This window comes from Oculina patagonica, chromosome 7, assembly GCF_052425735.1.
Source record: "Oculina patagonica isolate OP01 chromosome 7, crgOcupat, whole genome shotgun sequence".
Classification (NCBI taxonomy): Eukaryota; Metazoa; Cnidaria; class Anthozoa; order Scleractinia; family Oculinidae; genus Oculina; species Oculina patagonica.
This window is the reverse complement of record NC_135764.1, coordinates 15,172,627-15,191,877: the sequence shown is the minus strand read 5'-3', so window position 1 is coordinate 15,191,877 and position 19,251 is coordinate 15,172,627. Positions and strand designations below refer to the sequence as shown.

The following is a 19,251-nucleotide window of genomic DNA, read 5'->3' as shown; positions in this document are numbered from 1 at the left end:
GGTGTTATGGGACGAGTGTCAGGTTAGTTCATTGAATTTCATGGATCATGGCGGATCAGCTGCAAGCTTGGAGAGCGTGGTTTTGGGACGCTGATTTCTGGCTCACAGAGAACGCAACTTGGGAGAGCTTGGAAGAGACGAAAAACCCGAAATGGGTACAAAGTGGAGAGCTGTACCTGTGCTTTCCAGTTGCACTCGCATTGATTGTTTTACGGTTTATCTTCGAAAGGTGAGTGGTCCGCGGCTAAATCGATGTTTGATCTCAAGTGTACACACGGTGCGAATGTAGTGTACCGGCTTTTCATTTGGGAGTATCCTATCATAGCGTAAAGCGTCCAAGAAGTAATTTTGACGTTTCGTTAGGATGTGTTTTCTGCTAGCAGCCAATGCAAATTTGTTTTAAAACTGAACTTGTCCAAGCAGGCTTTGTTTAACTTTTTAACCTTTTATTGCGGTTCGTACAAGCAGTGACACATAAGAAGTCTCTCTCCTTTTTACCTCCGTGTACAATAAGAACAGTGAAATCTAAGGGGCGCCGCTTTCCCTTTTTTTATCACGAAAACAGAATTAACAACAATTTGGTCGTGTAAAGCTGTTTTATTTATTTATGTGCTGTTAGTAGATCAAACATCAACATGAAGCCTGAAGTATATAAAAGCTCAACTTCACTTTGCCACATTACTTCACGCTGTAAGCTTACTTACACCCAGATAAATTTATACATGTATCAGGCCTATTTAAGCCAATAAAAAATCTTCAACTTTTAATGCGAAGCTTGATTTTAGGCTTCACTAAGGCAAAGAGTCAACCAAATATTTAGTTCTAGGTGTGACCGAAACGCGAACTTTTATAAAATTTGCATGATTTTTTTTTAACCCAAAATATAATAAAATTCGTTTCCGTCCAAACACCTGCTCTTTTCATGTTGTTGTCAATAGAGGAGCATTTACTGAGCACTAAAAATGAAGCACAAGCTGGCCTGGTTTGCAGAATTTTCCACCTATGTGCCCCTTCTGCTGAAATATATTTATCAGATATTTTATTAGTTTTTCACACAACACTGGATGACAAAATCTTTTCACCTGTAAAGGGAGAAAAACATTGATATATTTCCTGTTGAGATTATCTGTTGAGGTCAGATATCCTGTAGTGACGACTCACGATTCTTATGCGTTTATAACTAGCATCTTTAGTCCTACAGTATGATCTAAATCTAAATTCTCCTTGTTAATTTTTTTACATTTCTCTCATGTTAGTAAAAATTTTACCCCCCCCAAAAAAAAAAAAAAAAAAAAAAAAAAAAAAAAAAAAAAAAAAAAAAAAAAAAAAAAAAAAAAAAAAAAAAACCCCCCAATTTTTTTTTTTTTTTTTGCGACCCCCCCCCCCCAAAAAAAAAAAAGGGGGAAGGAAAAGAAAAATTTTATTGGATGGCTAATGAGAATTTGAACATCTTGTTTTATTGTCATCATTCTTATCACCAGTCAAAGGATTTGTAAATAAGACTGATAAATACGTGTAAGATGTTCATTGCTTATTGGAGTTCAATTTTATCTCATTCTCAAATTCTGGGCAGTGACTTAATCCCCTATTAAATTGTTTGATTTGGAATCATTTTGTATCACTGCAAGATAAAGGACATAATGTTGTGATTTGAATTTGTTTTTGATTTTAAGATGTTTGCTCATGTACCAGCAAACTGGTTTGAAAATGTTAAAACCAAAACAAATTTAGCACACAACTTGCTTCTTAAAATGTGGCTCAAGGCAGCTGAAAAACATAATAAAGGTATAAAGCTACATAAACATGGCTGGAAACTTTAAAGTCAATGCACTTCATGCTGAACACAAAACTTTAAACATTCATCAGATATTTCATTCACTGATTATCTTTTTCAAAATAAAATGATTCTTCAAACCTTCAGCTGGACAAATGTCAATCAGATTTAAAGTGTTCAAAAACAAATGATTACACAGTAGAACCCTGATAACTCGAAACCCCGCTAACTCGAACTGTTTTTCGTTTCCCTTCAGAGTTCGAGTTACCGGGGTTCTACGGTATTAAAAAAGACATCTGATTTTATTGCTTAGTTCCTTGCCCCCGTGTGTGGGATAGTGCCAGATGTCAATGCTCGCCACCTGTCCCTATTCTTGGCCACAGCTGCTGCTGCGGCCCACAATTTTAGTCCCAGATCAGCGCAATCCTTCTCCACTTTTCTCCGCCATGTTTCCCTTGGCTGTCCTCTACTTCTTTATCCGCTTGGTGCCCGGGGTTATGCCGTGTGTGGGTTTCGGTTTGGTGCCGTACGCAGAACATGACCTATCCACTTCCATCGCCTGCCTCTTGTGTACTGATCTTTTCGATTCCTGCTCTTCTCCAAATTTCATCACTGGACACATGCATGGGCCAATGGACTTTCAAGATTCTCCTTAGGCATTTGTGAAGAAAGGTGTCAAGCCTTTTTTCATCCGCTTTTGTCATTCTCCAAGTCTCGCATTCATACAACAGGACAGCAATGATGTTTGACTTAAAGATCCTCATATTAGTTTCTCGGCAGAATTCTCCTGTTCTCCACACCTTTGAAAGTGGATGAAAAACACTTCTAGCTTTACTTAACCTACTCCGAATGTCCTGTTTGGCACCACCCAAGTTATTAACAATGGCCCCTAGATAGACAAAGCTGTCTGTATCCACTACATCAGTGCCATTTATCTTTATAGGATCTTGTAGACCTCCTAGCATTGAGTCTGAGCATCTTCGTTTTGTCTGATTTTATTACAGATGGATTTTTTGGGGGGCTGCTGGGTATTTAGAGGCCCTGCCAGGGTAAATTCCGATAAGCGACATGGCCCAAAAAGTAGTGACAGCACATGAAATAAAATCGCGACAAATGACAACCCTTTTGGAAAAACTTAAATTCTGACAAGGACTAGTAATTATTTTAAAAATATAGGCCTCTAAGATGCCATTTCCTGTATTTTGAGATCATAGTGGAAATTTACCAACGAAAAACCATACCAAACCAGGCAAAACCACGAATGAACGCAAATGTCGCACCAAGTCGAGGCAATCCATTGCATTACCGCATCCAAAAAAATGCAGGCTCATGCTAGGATGCCCTAAAGGCAAAAGAAGGTCAGGCAGACATTTTCAAGCTTGACAATTTTTTCTTGGTAGAAAATTTCTTAAAAACCATTGATCATACTGTATTCACATCTTGAAAAATGAATTACCGGTAATGCATTGTTGTTCAAAGGTTTTTTTTGTTGTTGTTGTTGATCAGTGAGTGCACCTTCATAATTCTACATGTAGCATGGTTGACACAAAAACTTAGATGACTTTACCTTTGACACTGTCCTTTTAATTACCTTAAGGTTACTATTTTGAGCAGCTACTAATTTTAGTGACTTTTTCTGAGCAAGATTTAGCGACTCTTTAATTTAGCAATTTTCAGAAAATTTCTAAAAAACCCAGCCCTAGAAAAAAAAAATACCCAGTGTAAACCAGTTTTAATAAACTTATAGCTAAGATGGAAGTAAATGTTTGGTAAAAGAATAGAATACTGGTAACTTGAAATTGAACAAACACTTGCATTGCCAGGAAGAACAAAGATATGACGTCCATTTTTTTAAGAATTTTTCAAGTTGAATATGTTTTTTTTGTCTGCCTTTGGGGAGGGGGAGGGGGTACCTTAATTTAACAAGTAGTAGATTTGACCAAGACAAATTTTAGCTAGAACTGAATTTAGCAAATATTATTTTCGCCCAACTCGCTAAAATTACTTTAATAAGTAGCTGCTAAAAATAGTAACCATAAATGTAATGGTATTGTCTTACATGATGTTACTATTCATTCTTTGTTGTTTAGGTTCATTGCTGGCCCTGTGGTAGGATATCTTGGAGTGAAGGAAAAACCTACAGTGTTTGTACAAAATACATTTTGTGAGAAAGTTTACCAAACAATCAGCAAATCCCCCAATGCTGAGCGAGTGGAAGGATTATCAAAACAGCTTGGCTGGTCAACACGGGAAGTGAAAAGATGGTTTAAGAATCGTCGACAACAATCAAAACCTTCCCTTCTACGGAAGGCCACTGAGAGCAGGTGCTAAATTTTGTTCAAGCCATTTATTCTATTTGAAGAGTGTTTATTTGCTGTTTTAACCCTTAAGTCCCAAGAGTGATCAACGTCAAATTTCTCCTCACAGTGACCACACTTTATCAAGAGAAAAGGTTATGAGAATTAATAAAATGATCACCGAAGGGAAATTGCTTTGATCTTAATGATAATGATAATGAATTTATAAAGTGCATTTTTCCAGTAAGACACTACCTCTCTGGAACCTCTATTTTCATTTGCCCGCTGTAAACACTACCTCTTTTGTTATTCAGGGCTAGGAGCATTGTTGTCACCTGTTACCTATTGTTTTAAGAACCAATGAATTAACTCGTTCTGAGAGGTAGTGGGCGACCCCATTTTTCATATGTATATTTTTATTTTTTTTTTTAATTTTTTTTAGCCTTTTTTTTTTTTTTTTTTTTTTTTTTTTAATATAATATAAAAAATAAAAAAAAAAAAGGGAAAAAAAAAAAAAAATGGTTTAAAAATTTTAAACCAAATATAAAATTAAACCACAACATGTACAATGTATGTTCAAATGCGCTGTACACATACTGTAATTTACTACACAAAGGCCAGACCACAACACCAGGAGCTTCGTGCCCTACTCTTTGTGAATAGTGTGTGGGTTCTTTAATGTCCCCTGTTATAAGACTTAAGATACAGGAGACGGGACCTAAGGTTTATCGTCCTTTTCTGTGAAGACTAGAATGTCTAACCATTTGCAGTTGTAATTACAAAGGCAGCACATTCTTCTCAGTTATTTTATTACCCTGAGTGTTGGTCCGGTCTGGGGTTCGAACCCTTGACCTCCCGCATAGGAGTCCAGTGCTCTACCAACTGAGCTATCCAGGCAGCGGTTAACAAATTCTCCCAACTAATACTATAAGAAAATGTATGAAGATCAGTCAGGAGTTTTTTTAGAATATGATGTAAGTAAACCATTATGCATTATCAGCTGTGGAACTGTTTTAATTTTGCATCTATCTTGCAGCTGGAGATTTGTGTTCTATATGGGGACATCAGTTTATGGAATGGTTATATTGTATAAGGTAATATGGTTTTATCATAAATATGCTTAACTGTTCTCTTGAGTGTTCTCTTCGTGTCCAACAGAAAGTACATGTAGGTTTATCATGTATTGTACTTACTGTAAAAACTTGTATATAAGCCACTCTCGTAGATAAGCCACAGCCCCAACATTCAAGCTTAATTTTGAAGGAAAAAAATTTAAAATAAAAACTACCAGTAAAATACCTTTTACAAGCTTCTCTTCAATAGAATTCCCAGTGCCTTCCAAATAGAATCTTCTTAATGCAAATGCATTGTTCTTCCACATGTACTAGATTTTTAGCTTTAATTTTCCTTTTGTAGGAACCCTGGCTTTGGGACCTACGACTCTGCTTTATTGGTCATGGAAGCCAGGTTAGGATTTAAGATAACTTTAATCCACATTTACTCAATGATTATTTCATATTTGTAGGCCATGTTTTATTGGTACTGGGTAAGTTCACATTTTACAGTGATTTTTTATTGACCAGACATGAATATTGGTCTGTACTAATTCCGTATGAAGGGTTTATGATGACCAGATTTTTCATACAGGGGAAAATCATAGGTCACCATGTTCATCTGCAAGGAAATGACCATTTATCTCTCTCCCAGGAGTTAAGCCACAAAGAAGAAGCTGCTATGTTCTTAAATGAGCATGCACTACATGTTATTATGTGAGATCTGTAGACAATAAGGAAGCACATTGCAATGCTAGGAAATTACCTTAAATCTGCTAATCTTTATGTCATTTTTTTTTTCGGATGGACTTAACTTACATTGGATTTCAAAAAGGGTAATTCATGATTTCTATCTCTCTTTTCTTTTGTCAGCCTTACACAGATGAAATATTTTACTACTATGTGATTGAAATAGGCTTTTACTTGTCTCTACTTATTTCCTTGTTTGTTGACGTCAAGAGAAAGGTTTGTACTGTTTGTCATTTTATTAGACTAAGTATAAACATGGATGCTTGATGTGCTAATTGTCCAATATTTATTTTTTATTATTGTCTACTTCTTATGTAAAAAGTGAAGGTAGATGTAGAGAATTTTATTCTTTGCCTATGTTTGTTGACATGTGTATCTGGTAAATAAATGTTAGTCTATAAATGTTCATGTACATGTATGCATGGTTCCCTCAAAAACCTGCACTTAAGTCAAACCATGCTAAAAGCATGACTAAGTACCTTCACTGACAATGGTGTATCTGAGAGAGTCTTTGAAGCTTAACAGCCTCATCTGAACTAGTTCCATATAAATGAGATGATCACTAGATTTCAAATACAGCCCGTAAAAAGATAGGTCACCCTGCTCATTTGCAAGTCAATAACCATTTAAATATCTCTCCTGGGAGCTAAGCCACAAAGAAGAAGCTACCATGGCCTTAAATGAGCACACACTAATCATGCAAGAAACTGTAGACAATGAGCAAGCGCATCACAGCGCTAGGGAATGGTGCACTGGCACTGCTTCATATTTAGTGGAGCAGGGATGGCGCAGTGGTCAGAGCGCTTGCCTCTCACCAATATGGCCCTGGTTCGATTCCAGGACCCGATGCTAACAGCATCTCTGGGTTCTCCGGTATTCCTCCCTCCCAAAACACCAACATTTCCAAATTCCAATTCAACCTGAATAGAGGACCAGGGAGGGCTGATGTGGCTTTTTCTCTAAATATAGTAATTTAATAGATACAAATGTACCATGCCATAGAAAATACAGCTAATCAGAATTCAGGAAAGACTTTGTATATTCGACGGTATTCAACTCAACCTTCCCATCATACGCTGCAATCTTATTCTCAGAGAAATTTAGTAAGCGCATTTGCTATGGCATGGTTCCATAGTATACCACTCGAAAGCATTGTATAACTATTATTAATTTGATTTGGTGATATTTTTTTGTTTTGTAGGATTTTTGGCAAATGGTCATTCATCACATAGTCACAGTCATGTTGACATCATTTTCCTTCACAGCTGGGTTCTTTCGTATTGGTTGTGTTATAATTCTCTTGCATGATTTGGCTGACATTTTTCTTGAGGTGAGTTTTTTTGTGGTACAGTACTTTAGAATAGATGTTCCAAAAGTTTTTTCTGGCTTGCAATGAAAAGTGGTTAGGTCACGAGAACTAAGAATTTTTAAGTTCCTTCTACCAAGTCAATAAATCAATGTGGCAATGTTCGTGCTTTTCCTGCATTGGAAATTTAAGTGATTTTTCACACACAGGAAGGAAGCAAAAAATGTCTGCAAGCAAGTAAAATGGAAATATTTCTTGATTGTTGCATGCTATGATTTGATCCATACACTGCAGACCACCATGTACAGTACAATACATGTAAACAGTAACATTTGAAAGTGTCAATATTTGTGGCAGTGGCTTAAGTTGAATGACAACACACGGAGGTTTCATACATTAATAAAACAGCAAGACAGCAGTTTTCCTTTGGGAGTAGCCTGCATGCATGACATCAAAACATTAGCTACACTTGTCAGACCATGTCTAGACATAGTCTCTTTGTCATTCATATTAACTCTGGACGTACAAGGTTTTTTTTTTTCCAAATTTTGAAAAGAGGATTTACTCTACAATGCTGAAATGTTAAGTAGCTGTTCATCCATCCTTTGTGGAAATTTTGATATGTCAACCATGTGTCCATGACATTTGACATTGCCATGGCAACGTCATAAATACAAGCAGGTCTTGCCAAAAATCGTCATTTTTAACATTTTTCTTTATTTTTTCCAGTCTTTTGAAACAGAATTGCATGTTTGGTTTATTTTTACATTCCATAAGCATTCTGGCTTGATTTTGCATCAATTTCCGTTATTTGGGTTGAGTTACTAAAAAAAAAACAACAAAAACACCCACTGGGTTCTACTGTAGCCTTATAGGCAAATGCATTCAGCGGGCTATGTTGCTGTCACCCTTTGCATGCATTGCAGGTGTATAGTAGCAGGTAACAATAGTGATAAAACATTTTGATAACATGTTTGTTTATTTATTGCAGTCAGCAAAAGTATTTAATTATGCCAAGTGGGAAAATACAACCAACATAATTTTCATATTATTCGCTGTGGTATTCAATGCTACAAGGCTTGTTTATTATCCATTCTGGTAAGTCTCATGTTGATGTACTTTCATTTCTTGTTGGCAAAATACACTGTACTAGTGGTCGTGGTGTAACTTTGTTTGCATCAGGCTTTAGAAACATGCCAGATACCATAGAGACCAACACCCCTTCTCTCCCTCCCTAAAAGGGGTACACTTCATCTAAATAGGCATGCTGCGATGGTCCTGTCCACAAACAAACCCTGTCATGTCCCATAAGGGTCATACTTCTGCCAAGCTGACACTTTTTCTGGTCGTAAGGGTGGCCACTATCATGTATGGGATGTTAAGCTGCTATTATCATTACAGTTATAAGTATTTTAGTGAAATCGAATCTAGTCTATTGATCATTAATTTTATTAATAAAATGACATTGCCACATTGTGTAACTCTTCTTCAGTCATTTGCATAAAAAGTGTAGAACTTGTTTCTTTAGTGATTTAGGGCTGGTTGGTTGGCTGGATTGATTGATTGATTGACTGACTGACTGACTGACTGACTGACTGACTGACTGATTGATTGACACAACCCAGCACCGACCTCGACGAACTCTGGACTCCTCCCGACGGGGAATTTTCTGCTATTGATCACTATGTCAACCGTTGCTGCCGTGCTGTGAATGCTGTTAATTTTAAGACTAAATCACAGCAGAACACCTTTCAACAGCTGAGAAGGCAGCCTTACTTCAACTTTCCCGACGTAATGACATTATCATCAAACCAGCTGATAAAGGTGGTGCTGTTGTCGTATGGTCACGCCCTCTATACATCGCTGAGGCCAACCGTCAACTGGCTGATGGTAGATTTTACGAACACATTGATCACGATCCCATTAAAGAGAATCAGTGCACAGTAAAGTCGACGATCAACGCTATGATTAATGCTAATGAGCTTACATCAACGGCTAAAAATTTAATCGTGCCTATGCCGAAAACCCTCGAGGTTTTATCTGCTTCCCAAGTTCCACAAAGCAGGCAATCCCGGAAGACCAATCGTCTCAGCGTGCAACTGTCCAACTGAGAACATTGCCTCGCACTTAGACAGCATCATGTGCCCCTTGTCCGTGACCTTGAAACCTACGTAAAGGACACCAACCACGCGCTCAACATCATTAATGATTTCCGTTTCGATGACACCATGACCGGCGAACACTTATACACCATGGACATAAAATCTTTGTATACTGTTATCCCCAACAACAGCGGCCTCGAAGCTTTAGCCCACTTCCTTGACAAGCGTACAGTTCCTGACCCACCTACATCTAATTAAACCCGTCTTGCCGAACTTGTGCTGACCCTCATTCAATGCTTTCACCTTCAATGGCGAATTTTACAAACAAACGGGAGGAGTCGCCATGGGCAGCAAGATGGGCCCCAACTATGCGTGTTTATTTGTGGGCTATATCGAGGGCTATATCGAGCTATATTTGTGGGCTATATGGCGGAAATAAACTACGCAAACACCAGGAAATGCGCCTAATTTTCAAGCTGGGCACCAGTCAGCCGCATGGTCTAAATTCAGATTTTCGGTATCATTAGGTTGTCGTGCGCTCTTATCGCGCGCACGCGCCTTTGAACTCAAATTCGTTTACATGGCGCAAGCCAGCATTTTTAACTGTAATCTTGACTTTCCACTGAAGAAGGGCTGAGCCCGAAACGTTCGGGACTTAAAACTGTTTTAAAGGCACTTTATACTCATTCAGTTAGAACTTATTTTATAGTTTGATTGATTGATTGATTGATTATTGATTGATTAACTGACTGACTGATTGATTGACTGATTGATTGATTGATGAATTGATTGATGGATTGATTAATTGATTGATTGCTAATTTCTCTTGACGCAGGGTGTTACATGTGGTGTACTACTCTCCTGAATATTCTGGCCCTTTTAAAGCCTGGTCTTGGTTTTTGGGATTGTTGTCATGTTTACAGGTAATCATTTTTTATATGACTAACATCCCACAGTAGACTGAATTACCAAGAAGTACTCGTGTAAATGTTGTGGTTCATGTATTTTCCTAAGTTCAGGTGTATGGCTATAGATGATAATTACAGTCAAACCCCTATTAAGCGGCTACTAATTAAGCACCCATCCCCTATTAAGCGGTCAGTTATCAATGTCCTGCCCCACAACTGTGTGAATTCATGCGACACATCGCAGCGACAAAATTCTGTTGCAGCGCAATAGATTGTCGCAAGTATGCACCATGTCACACAAGGTAACTTGTCGCAGCAACTTGTCGCTGCCACATGTTGCAGCGACTTGTCGCCAAGTGTCTCTTGACCTTAAAACAAAGGAAAATTGTTAAGTTACCTTACATGATCATGGGAATATAACAATGCTCACACTGTTCATGAGTACTGGTTAGTTTGTAAATTTTTGTGCTGACAGTGTTGCAGATTAATCAAGTTTCTTTGTTAATAAAACAGTTACTTAACGATCATTTTTCAGGTCCTTCATCTGTATTGGTCTTACAAGATTGCTGAGGTGGCCATGCAGTTTATTATTAAAGGAACGGTAAGTTGTCTTTCAGGCTCTCTTCATACTGGACCTCCACCACGAAAATATTGTTGCAAAACATTATTTCTTTAAAGATGATTTCCAGTCCGTACTGCGCAATCTCCGCCTGCATTGTTTACGTGAGTCTCACGCGAAGGAATGTTTACTAGTAACAATAGATAAACTTGTTATATGGCTGGAATCTTCTCCCCAACAGTGCATAATTTCATTGGCTACTTTAGGTCACATGACATCTAACAAAAACACTGTTTCTTGCCAAAAGTCTCTGAGTGTGAAACATTGCAAAATTTTATAACCTCAGAGTGTAACAGTGCACTGTTACCCACAAATGTTGACTGCAGACCGCCATTCTTCAAAAGTCTTTGTGGTGCTATATAACAAATCACTTAATGACTGGTTTCTCGGGAACCAGTTAGTTTGGTTCCCGAGAATCTCAATGTTTTCCGAGGTGGAGCCGATGCAAGGCAAATAAAATCAACTGTTTCCCTTTGGAGCAGTCATTGAGTATTTACAAGTTACTCTTTCAAAACATGCACCGGTTTAATTTTTTCAGGTGGATAAAGATACACGAAGTGATGATGAACTGTCTGGCCCGGAGGAGGAGAAAGCAGAAATAAACAAACAAAACGATGGTGTCATGGCAGACAACAAAAAGAAGCAGTGAACAAATGCAAAATGAAAAGATAGTCTATCATTTTCGAAGTTGAAAAATTGACATGTTTTTAACTTCCAAATCTTTCAATTGTAAACATTTACATTATGCTAGGAACATGAAGTCTCCTTGACAGCCTTTGTTTGGCTCGTCACGCAATGATCATGGTGACAGGCATTGCGTGACGACCTAAATAAAGGCTGCGAAGGAGCAATCTGTGCACTCCAATAATATAGATTATGGATCAAACATTGATTACAGATGCAATTAAAGATCAAACCGAATTAAAAAGAAAACAGAGGAAAATCATCCACATGATCAGGAGCCAAGCGAGCCAAGCTTTGGTGTGAATTTAACAGGATACAAGGATAACACGCCCCAGTAAATTATAGTTAAATAATTACCTTATTATAGGAAATCAACGAGTCATGAAATTAACGCGAATTTCAAAATTCTCGTTAATTAAAGTCGCGTCAATTTTTGTTAATGTTAATTTCCGCGCCGTTAATTAAGTGGAGCGCTAATTTCCATGACCTTAATTTCCATTATTTTGGCCCCGATTTCGCGATACTGTCCAGACGTTTTTGACTCCCAGGAAAAGACATTGTTTTATCAGAGTGAAAGTCTGCCGGTATTACTGAAACTGTGAAGAACGCTTGAAGCGGTCTGATTCCTTCGCTTAACTCCTACGTTCGGAGAAAGTAACACGAATATTGTTTTTTCATTATATACGTCGTGTTATTTACTTCATTTTGAAATGTTACACCATCTTTCGCGCTAATTTCCTTATTGGGAAGTAATTTTTCCTTCACTTTGCGTTAATTTTATAAGTCGCGGTAATTGCAAAAACCTTAGTTAACACAAGCGTTAATTTCCTATAATAGTCATAATAAGGTATATGGAAAAGAATCCCGATATAATGAACTTATTTTGCCAGTCCCCAGCTGCTTAGTTATATCGATGTTCCGCTGTACTTCTTGTTTCTTACACTGTAAGTGCACCAGCCAGTGCCATCCACACTTGACAGGGAATGGCTAGGATGGAGGAGGGGGAGGAGGAATCTGACAAATTGTGATTACACCATGCTAATGTGACTACCTTATTATAGGAAATTAACGATACATGTTATTAACGCGAATTTCAAAAATTCGCGTTAATTTTATGTATGTTAACTTTTTTACCATAAGCATTTGACCAGAACTTTTCCTAAATTCGCGTTAATTTTATTACGCGTAAATTTTGTTCGCGTTGTTAAAATGCCTCGTTATATTCCTATAATAAGGTACTTTCCGATAATCCTGGCTGGTTGTAGTATGATATAAGAATCGAAAACTCTTCAGGAATGGTAACATGGACTTGCTTTCATTGCTGACTGGATTAAAATATGTTGGTCCTAGAGTGAACAAATTTTGACAGATTGCAGTGTTGAATGGTCCTGGTTTAGTCCTCCTCTCGATGTTAGTGTTGAGAAAGAGGTTTGAGACTTGATACACTGCAGTAGTGGCCACTTTTTCTTGACCTCGCTTTGGTGTAGTTCAGCCTTCTTTCCCAGGCGTAACTGGGTGGCTGAACAAGGGGGGGGGGGGGGGTGTACCAGGAACAAGGCAACCTGGCATCTCTGTGCAATATCACACCGAAAACATCAATTTCACAGTCTGTTGTTCTGTAGACTCGATTATTTCTCACAAATAATTAATTTACCTTTTAACTTTTTTTTTAATTGTGCGTGAATATGTATTTAATAAACATTTGTAAATTGCGAAAACAAATAGAACACGCTCTTGTGGTGTTATAGCTTTCTTTGCTTCTAACGTCTGTTGTTACACGTATACTACTTGTATCATTGTCTGACGTTACAATCAATAAATTGGCGCTGTTGCTCACCAGAAGCGTGTGTAGCAACCAGTACCCTATTCTTACCAGTTCAAAGTTTTTTTTTATTGAATGATAGAGGAAATAGGAGAAACTAAATGACATAAGTACATCAATCCGTGGTTTACGAAATAAATCCTAATTTTCACTCCAGGTCCAAAAAATCGAATAAGAAAGTGCTAAATGAGCCACTGAAAATGACAATTTGGGGCACTTCTGTTAAAATATTACCACGTAGGTTTAAGCTTATTTTCACTCAAGATCCAGCAAAAGCTCCAGGTCAAAAAGAATCGAATAAGCAAGTGCTACATGCGCCACTGAAAGTGACGATTTTGGGCTGTTGTGTTGGAATACCACGACGTATATAAAAGGTTATTTTCACTCCAGATCCAGCAAAACCGGCCAGTTTGAGACATGAAATGTACAGTTTAGGCGTTATGCATATCCGCGATCACGTGTATTCATCCTCATTTTCAGCCCAGGTGCAAAAGAATCAAGTAAGAAAGTGCTACATGAGCCACTGAAAGTGACGATTTTACGCTCCTGTGTTGAAATACCACCACGTAGATTAAAGCTTATTTTCACTCCAGATCCAGCGAAACCGGCCAGTTTTTGACTTGAAATGTACAGCTTGGGTCTTAAATCAAATCCGCAATCACGTCGATCATCCTACTTTTCACGCCAGGTCCAAAAGAATCCATAAGGAAAGTGCTACATCAGCCAACAAAAATGACGATTATGGGCCCTTGTGTTGAAATACCACCACGTAGATTAAAGCTTATTTTCACTCCAGATCCAGCGAAACCGGCCAGTTTTTGACTTGAAATGTACAGCTTGGGTCTTAAATCAAATCCGCAATCACGTCGATCATCCTACTTTTCACGCCAGGTCCAAAAGAATCCATAAGGAAAGTGCTACATCAGCCAACAAAAATGACGATTATGGGCCCTTGTGTTGAAATACCACCACGTAGATTAAAGCTTATTTTCACTCAAGGTCCACCTAAACCGGCCAGTTTGTACACCTTGGATCTTTTTTCAACTCCGCCATCACGTGGATTCAACCGAAACTTAAACTCCAGGTCAAAATGAATTGAATAAGAAAGTATTACATAAGCCACTAAAAATGACGATTTTGGGCCCTTGTGTTGAAATAACGCCAAGTAGATTAAAGCTTACTTTAATTGTAGATCCAACCAAAGCGGCCAGTTTGAGACCTAAAATGTACAAGTTAGGCCTTTTTGCAAATCTGCCATCACGTGGATTCATCCTAGTTTTCACTCCAAGTCCAAAAGAATCGAATATAGTAAATGGTTTGAACCCAGAAGAGTTTCAGTAGTATGATCGTGCGGGTGAGAGAAGTTGTAGCGGAGCTCCAGCGTGCGAAGCGCGCCAGCGGAGCACCATAGGTAAAAAATTTTTTGGTAAAACCATTAGGCCGAAAAAATTTGGTACGACCGACCATACGGACTTTGGGGGAGGGCGAGGAGAGTCCCAAGGCAGCCCGACCGGGAAGGGGAGAATGCCATCTCTACATATCCCTACGTTAAGGTTAACCTGAGCTTGTATTTTTGATATTGGACATCCAAGTTATGGAGAATTGACAGCTGTCACAACAAGGCCTCTGCTGACCAGTATCACATGACCATATTGCGGAGTCAGGTGTTCAACTAATCGAGGACATGTGATTTTTTGTAAGCTGACCGCTTACCAGGTGTTAGTTTTCCATTGGATGCGGGCTTAACTCCTTATTATGACAGGATTGTGTTGGCGGAATTTCTGAGATTGGAGTTGAAGATTTATTTCGGCTATGGATCTTTTTTAGTAGTTACGCCGGTTTAATATCTTCAATGACAGTATATTCAACGACAGTTAAAATTATTAAGAACCAACAAAATTTGTGTGGAGCTCCGCTTTTAGGCTTGGCTTAATCTATATACTAGTGGTATCCAAAGGTTATGCACTTAAAGAGCCTTGCTTAAGATGTGGGCAATAAGCTGAGAAGATAGTGGGACGAGTGTGTATAATTTTAGATTACAAAATTCATTCATGTCGAAGTTTTTGAGAAATTTGCCACAAATCACTGTACTGCATCATTTTATCGTTTTCATTGTCGCGAATGTTTTTATCGTTTCATATTGCCGCGAACGTACCAATCAGAGTTGTTTTTTTTATTGCCAGTTCTGCGAAATGTAATTGAGCACGAGGTGTTAATTGAGATGCGATTTTCCTCAGTCGGCGAACCCGCTATATGTCACTGTTCCCGGGGCACTGTTGTAAGGAATTTTCCAAGATTAATCGTTGTTGGAATCATTCGTTTTGCCGTGGTTTTTCTGTAATACAATCACAACGGATCTTCTACTGCAAAACGTAATGTTTGCAATCTTCCATGTGACAGAAGCCTCGATCTTATGTGACAAACTGTTGGGATTGACACATTTTTCGCATTCTCATAGTTTTTGAAGAACAGATTTTCAACTTGCGCCTTGAGTTGGCCTCGCAAGATTTACCACATTTTATGTGACGAGTAACCCACGCGAGCAATTTCTCGTATGTGACAATTTTTATTTGTCACATAAAAGCTGACACGCCAGCTTTGCAACAAATATATTTGTCACATAAAAATTAGCCATTTTTTTCTCATATATACGACCAAATAAAAATTGTCACATAAAAAATGCTCGTGTAAACAAGCCTTAAGAGTTTTTAAATATATGTTCCTTGAGGACAAAGGACGCTGATGCAGAAAAAAAGCATTTATTGGCGGAAACTTGATTGACAATTTTGACACCAGCTGTTACGGTCTTATAATCTCTAAATGAATGGCAGTCATTGTGGTTCATCTAGTTCTTGGCCAGCACTGCATAACTTTGTGTGTCCTGGAATTGAAGCTACATTTCTTGCAATGGTGCAAAGTTGGGAAGTTTCTGCAAAATAACGTTTAGTCAAAGAAGAGCTCTTGTGGTAGGATTATTTCTTAAATCACATTGGTTTTTATCTTGCGTGTGGTAACAAAATTGAAATTTGAGAAAGATGTTAAACAACCAGTGAAATAAGTCATGCACAAAAAACTGAGTTGATTTAACAAGAGTAATACCGTAAAATTCCGATTATAAGCCCTTGGCTTATACAACTTCATAAGGGTTTTTGGGTGGGCTTATAAGTGGAGGGGCTTATATCCGGGAGGGCTTATAAGCGGAAGAAAAAAACGTTCCGAAACGGGCCACGGGAGTGTTGATCGAAATGCGTCTTTAAGTTAAAAACACATAATAAAGCAACATTTAGCCCTGTTCAGTACTGTCATCCGGTAGAGGTGGGCTTTTATCCGGGGGGCTTATAATCGGATGTATTTTTTGTTTTCAGGTAGATGGGCCTATAACCGGGGGAGCTTATAAGCGGGGGGGGGGGGGGGGCTTATAACCGGAATTTTACGGTACCTATGGCCTTCCGAACGGTAGTCGGATGCTCTAACTCCGAGCTACAGAAGAGACTGAAAGCTAGGCCATACAGTCTGGTCTATATATGACAAACTCGCTGCATACATGTACTAAAGTACTGGAATATATGAAAATAAAAAGATGATGATTTATGCAGAGTGGCAGATAACAGTTGGTCATCGGATCCCAAGTGTGATTGGACATAATGTCCGGACAATTTCTTCATCGTAGATCATTTTACGGCAACAATGAATAAAAATCTATCCGACCACAATTTTGTTTTGTCCAACCAAGATGGTGTTTTTGTAGGACACATGTCCTTTCAAGTGAAAAAATTATTTGCAGCCCTGATATGAGAATGATACTAATAATCACTATATACATAGAGCGATTTTCGATTGAGTGTCGTATAACCAAAACCAAAGTTATCACTCTGGCCAATCACAAAAGATGCAGACAATCCAATGAACCAAAAACGCGTGCGATGGAATCACGATTGGTTTTGCTTTTACTTCTACTTAGTCGAAAAAGTGGGGCAAGTTTTTTTTTATTGAAACCAAACACTAAAGGTAGCAATGCAAAACCAAAGCAAACGCGAAGTACTTTCGACATTCGAGTGAAAGTGCTCTATGTAAAACATTAGCTATTTGGAAAAATAATTTTTGTCAACCTTTTTGTTTCAACAACATTCGCAAGTCTGAATATGCTGTGTGCAAATCATTGGACATGCTTTCCTCTGGTTTAATGCAAAAACGTTCATTCATTGCCAATCGTGCACTGAGTGTCTGTTGTCTCGTACTTCTTTCATGTTCTCTAACTTTCAGTTTTTTACCGCCAACGTTTTCACTCTCTTGCAAAGAGAAAGGAGACAAAACTCAATAATCAGATAATAACGCAGGTTTTGAATTGTTGTTAAGCCCCACTTTTTGCGAGGAACTGGGTTCAAAATGGGTCTGTTCCGCGACTATGCCACTCTGTTTGAAGGGGGGAGTAGAGATGGCGCAGTGGTGAGGGCGTTCGTCTCCCACCAATGTGGCCTGAGTTCGATTCCGGGACCTGGAGTCATATGTGGGTTGAGTTTGTTGTTGGTTCTCGTCCTTGCTCCGAGGGGGTTACTCGGATTATCCTGTTTTTCTCTCTCCACAAAAATCAACACTTCAAAATTCCAATTCGGTCGGGAATCCTAGGGCCACTGGTTTGTTAGTCGCAAGACTATTAAGTGCTACCCTCGTAAAAACAAGACGATTTTTTTTTTATTTATTTTATCTGTTCTCGTGGGGCTGATTCAGTATTGCTCTACTACTAGATCGACGCTAGCAAATCAGCTGTTTTTATTAGTAAATCATCTACAGAATACTTGAAGCAGACTCAGATCCAGTTGTGATGGGTCACGTGTGAACATAGCAAAACTGCACGGGTAAAAAGTAAGGTAAAGTCTGCGGTTGGGCATAGAGGCCCATCGGACCGGTGCTTATCCCGGTTTTCGTAGCATTAAGCGACCTGGAGTATTTGTACTCCCCCCTGGATGGGATGCTAGTGCATCGCAGGGTTACCCCCCTTTTATGCAGTATGTTTTGAGAGTGGCACTGGGTCAGTCAAGTGTCTTACCAAGTAACACAACCCAGTGATCCCAGCCAGGGATCAAACCTGGACCGCTTGATCTGGAGTCCAGCATGCGTACGTTTTGCAGGTATGTAATCATGCATTTTTCCATAAATTAAGTGGTAGCAACCCAATTATGGAGAAATAAAAGGCCTTGGTCTTACAAAATCATTTCAATATAGTGACCAAGTTGTTCATAATACCCGCGAAAAAAGATAACTCTCGGAATTAGTGTGAGAGGTGATTTAAATATATACCTGGGAGAATGAAAGAACATACATGTCCAACAGACTTACTGTACAGTGTGATGTGCTGAGCTTTACCTTGGATTGGTTGAAGGCTCACGTAGTGTACTTCATGAACATGCCCTAACATGAGTGGGTTGCTGCAATCAACATGACGATCTGGCCTGATGGTGACGTCATCGTGACGAGGCAGACTACTGATCACACGGATGCACGTTTCATAGCAGTTTGCTGCAGCATAGAGAATCACGTGATCACCCCATGTGCCATCTTGTTCCATGTTTGTTAGGTAATCATCCCATGATCGATATCCGTCAACAAAGTTCAACAGTTCTGTTCCATCGGGCTGTAAGAAGAGTCAACCAAACAACCAAACGTAAAGTGGAATAAAGTTTTAGCTTTACAGTACACCACGGTATAATGAGAATTCGAAGAAGTACATAAACAAGTACAGATATAATACCAAAATTACAGTCAGGAGTTGACATTAATACTCTTTATGGTAGGTACTTCAAATATGGTAATTACAGTCAACTCTCGTTATAGCGGACACGCTTGGGGCCTCGTTTCGTGTCCGTTATAGCGAGAGTCCGTAATAGCGGGAGTCATTTCCAGTCAAACCTTGTTCGTTGGGGATCTGGATTTTGTCCG

At 38.7% G+C, this 19,251-nt stretch overlaps 2 protein-coding genes and 1 long non-coding RNA gene across 3 annotated transcripts in view; 2 read left to right on the top strand and 1 right to left on the bottom strand.

Annotated features, from left to right (window-relative positions):
* The window catches only part of LOC144659813 (vesicular inhibitory amino acid transporter-like), a 77,346-nt gene that overhangs the window by 932 nt on the left and 57,163 nt on the right, over positions 1–19,251 (top strand). The gene's annotated exons all lie outside the window — the stretch shown is intronic.
* Positions 17–13,360, top strand: LOC144659817 (ceramide synthase 6-like). Its single transcript, XM_078520340.1, has 10 exons — positions 17–229; positions 3,865–4,098; positions 5,108–5,165; positions 5,488–5,538; positions 5,997–6,089; positions 7,075–7,203; positions 8,171–8,277; positions 10,117–10,204; positions 10,725–10,790; positions 11,347–13,360. The coding sequence occupies exons 1-10, from the start codon at positions 48–50 to the stop codon at positions 11,455–11,457; spliced, it is 1,119 nt and encodes a 372-aa protein (XP_078376466.1). The 5' UTR covers positions 17–47; the 3' UTR covers positions 11,458–13,360.
* On the bottom strand, positions 16,058–17,618 carry LOC144659820 (uncharacterized). Its single transcript, XR_013571967.1, has 2 exons — positions 17,424–17,618; positions 16,058–16,243 (listed from the first exon to the last, which is right to left on the bottom strand). It is a non-coding gene; the product is annotated as an uncharacterized LOC144659820 (long non-coding RNA).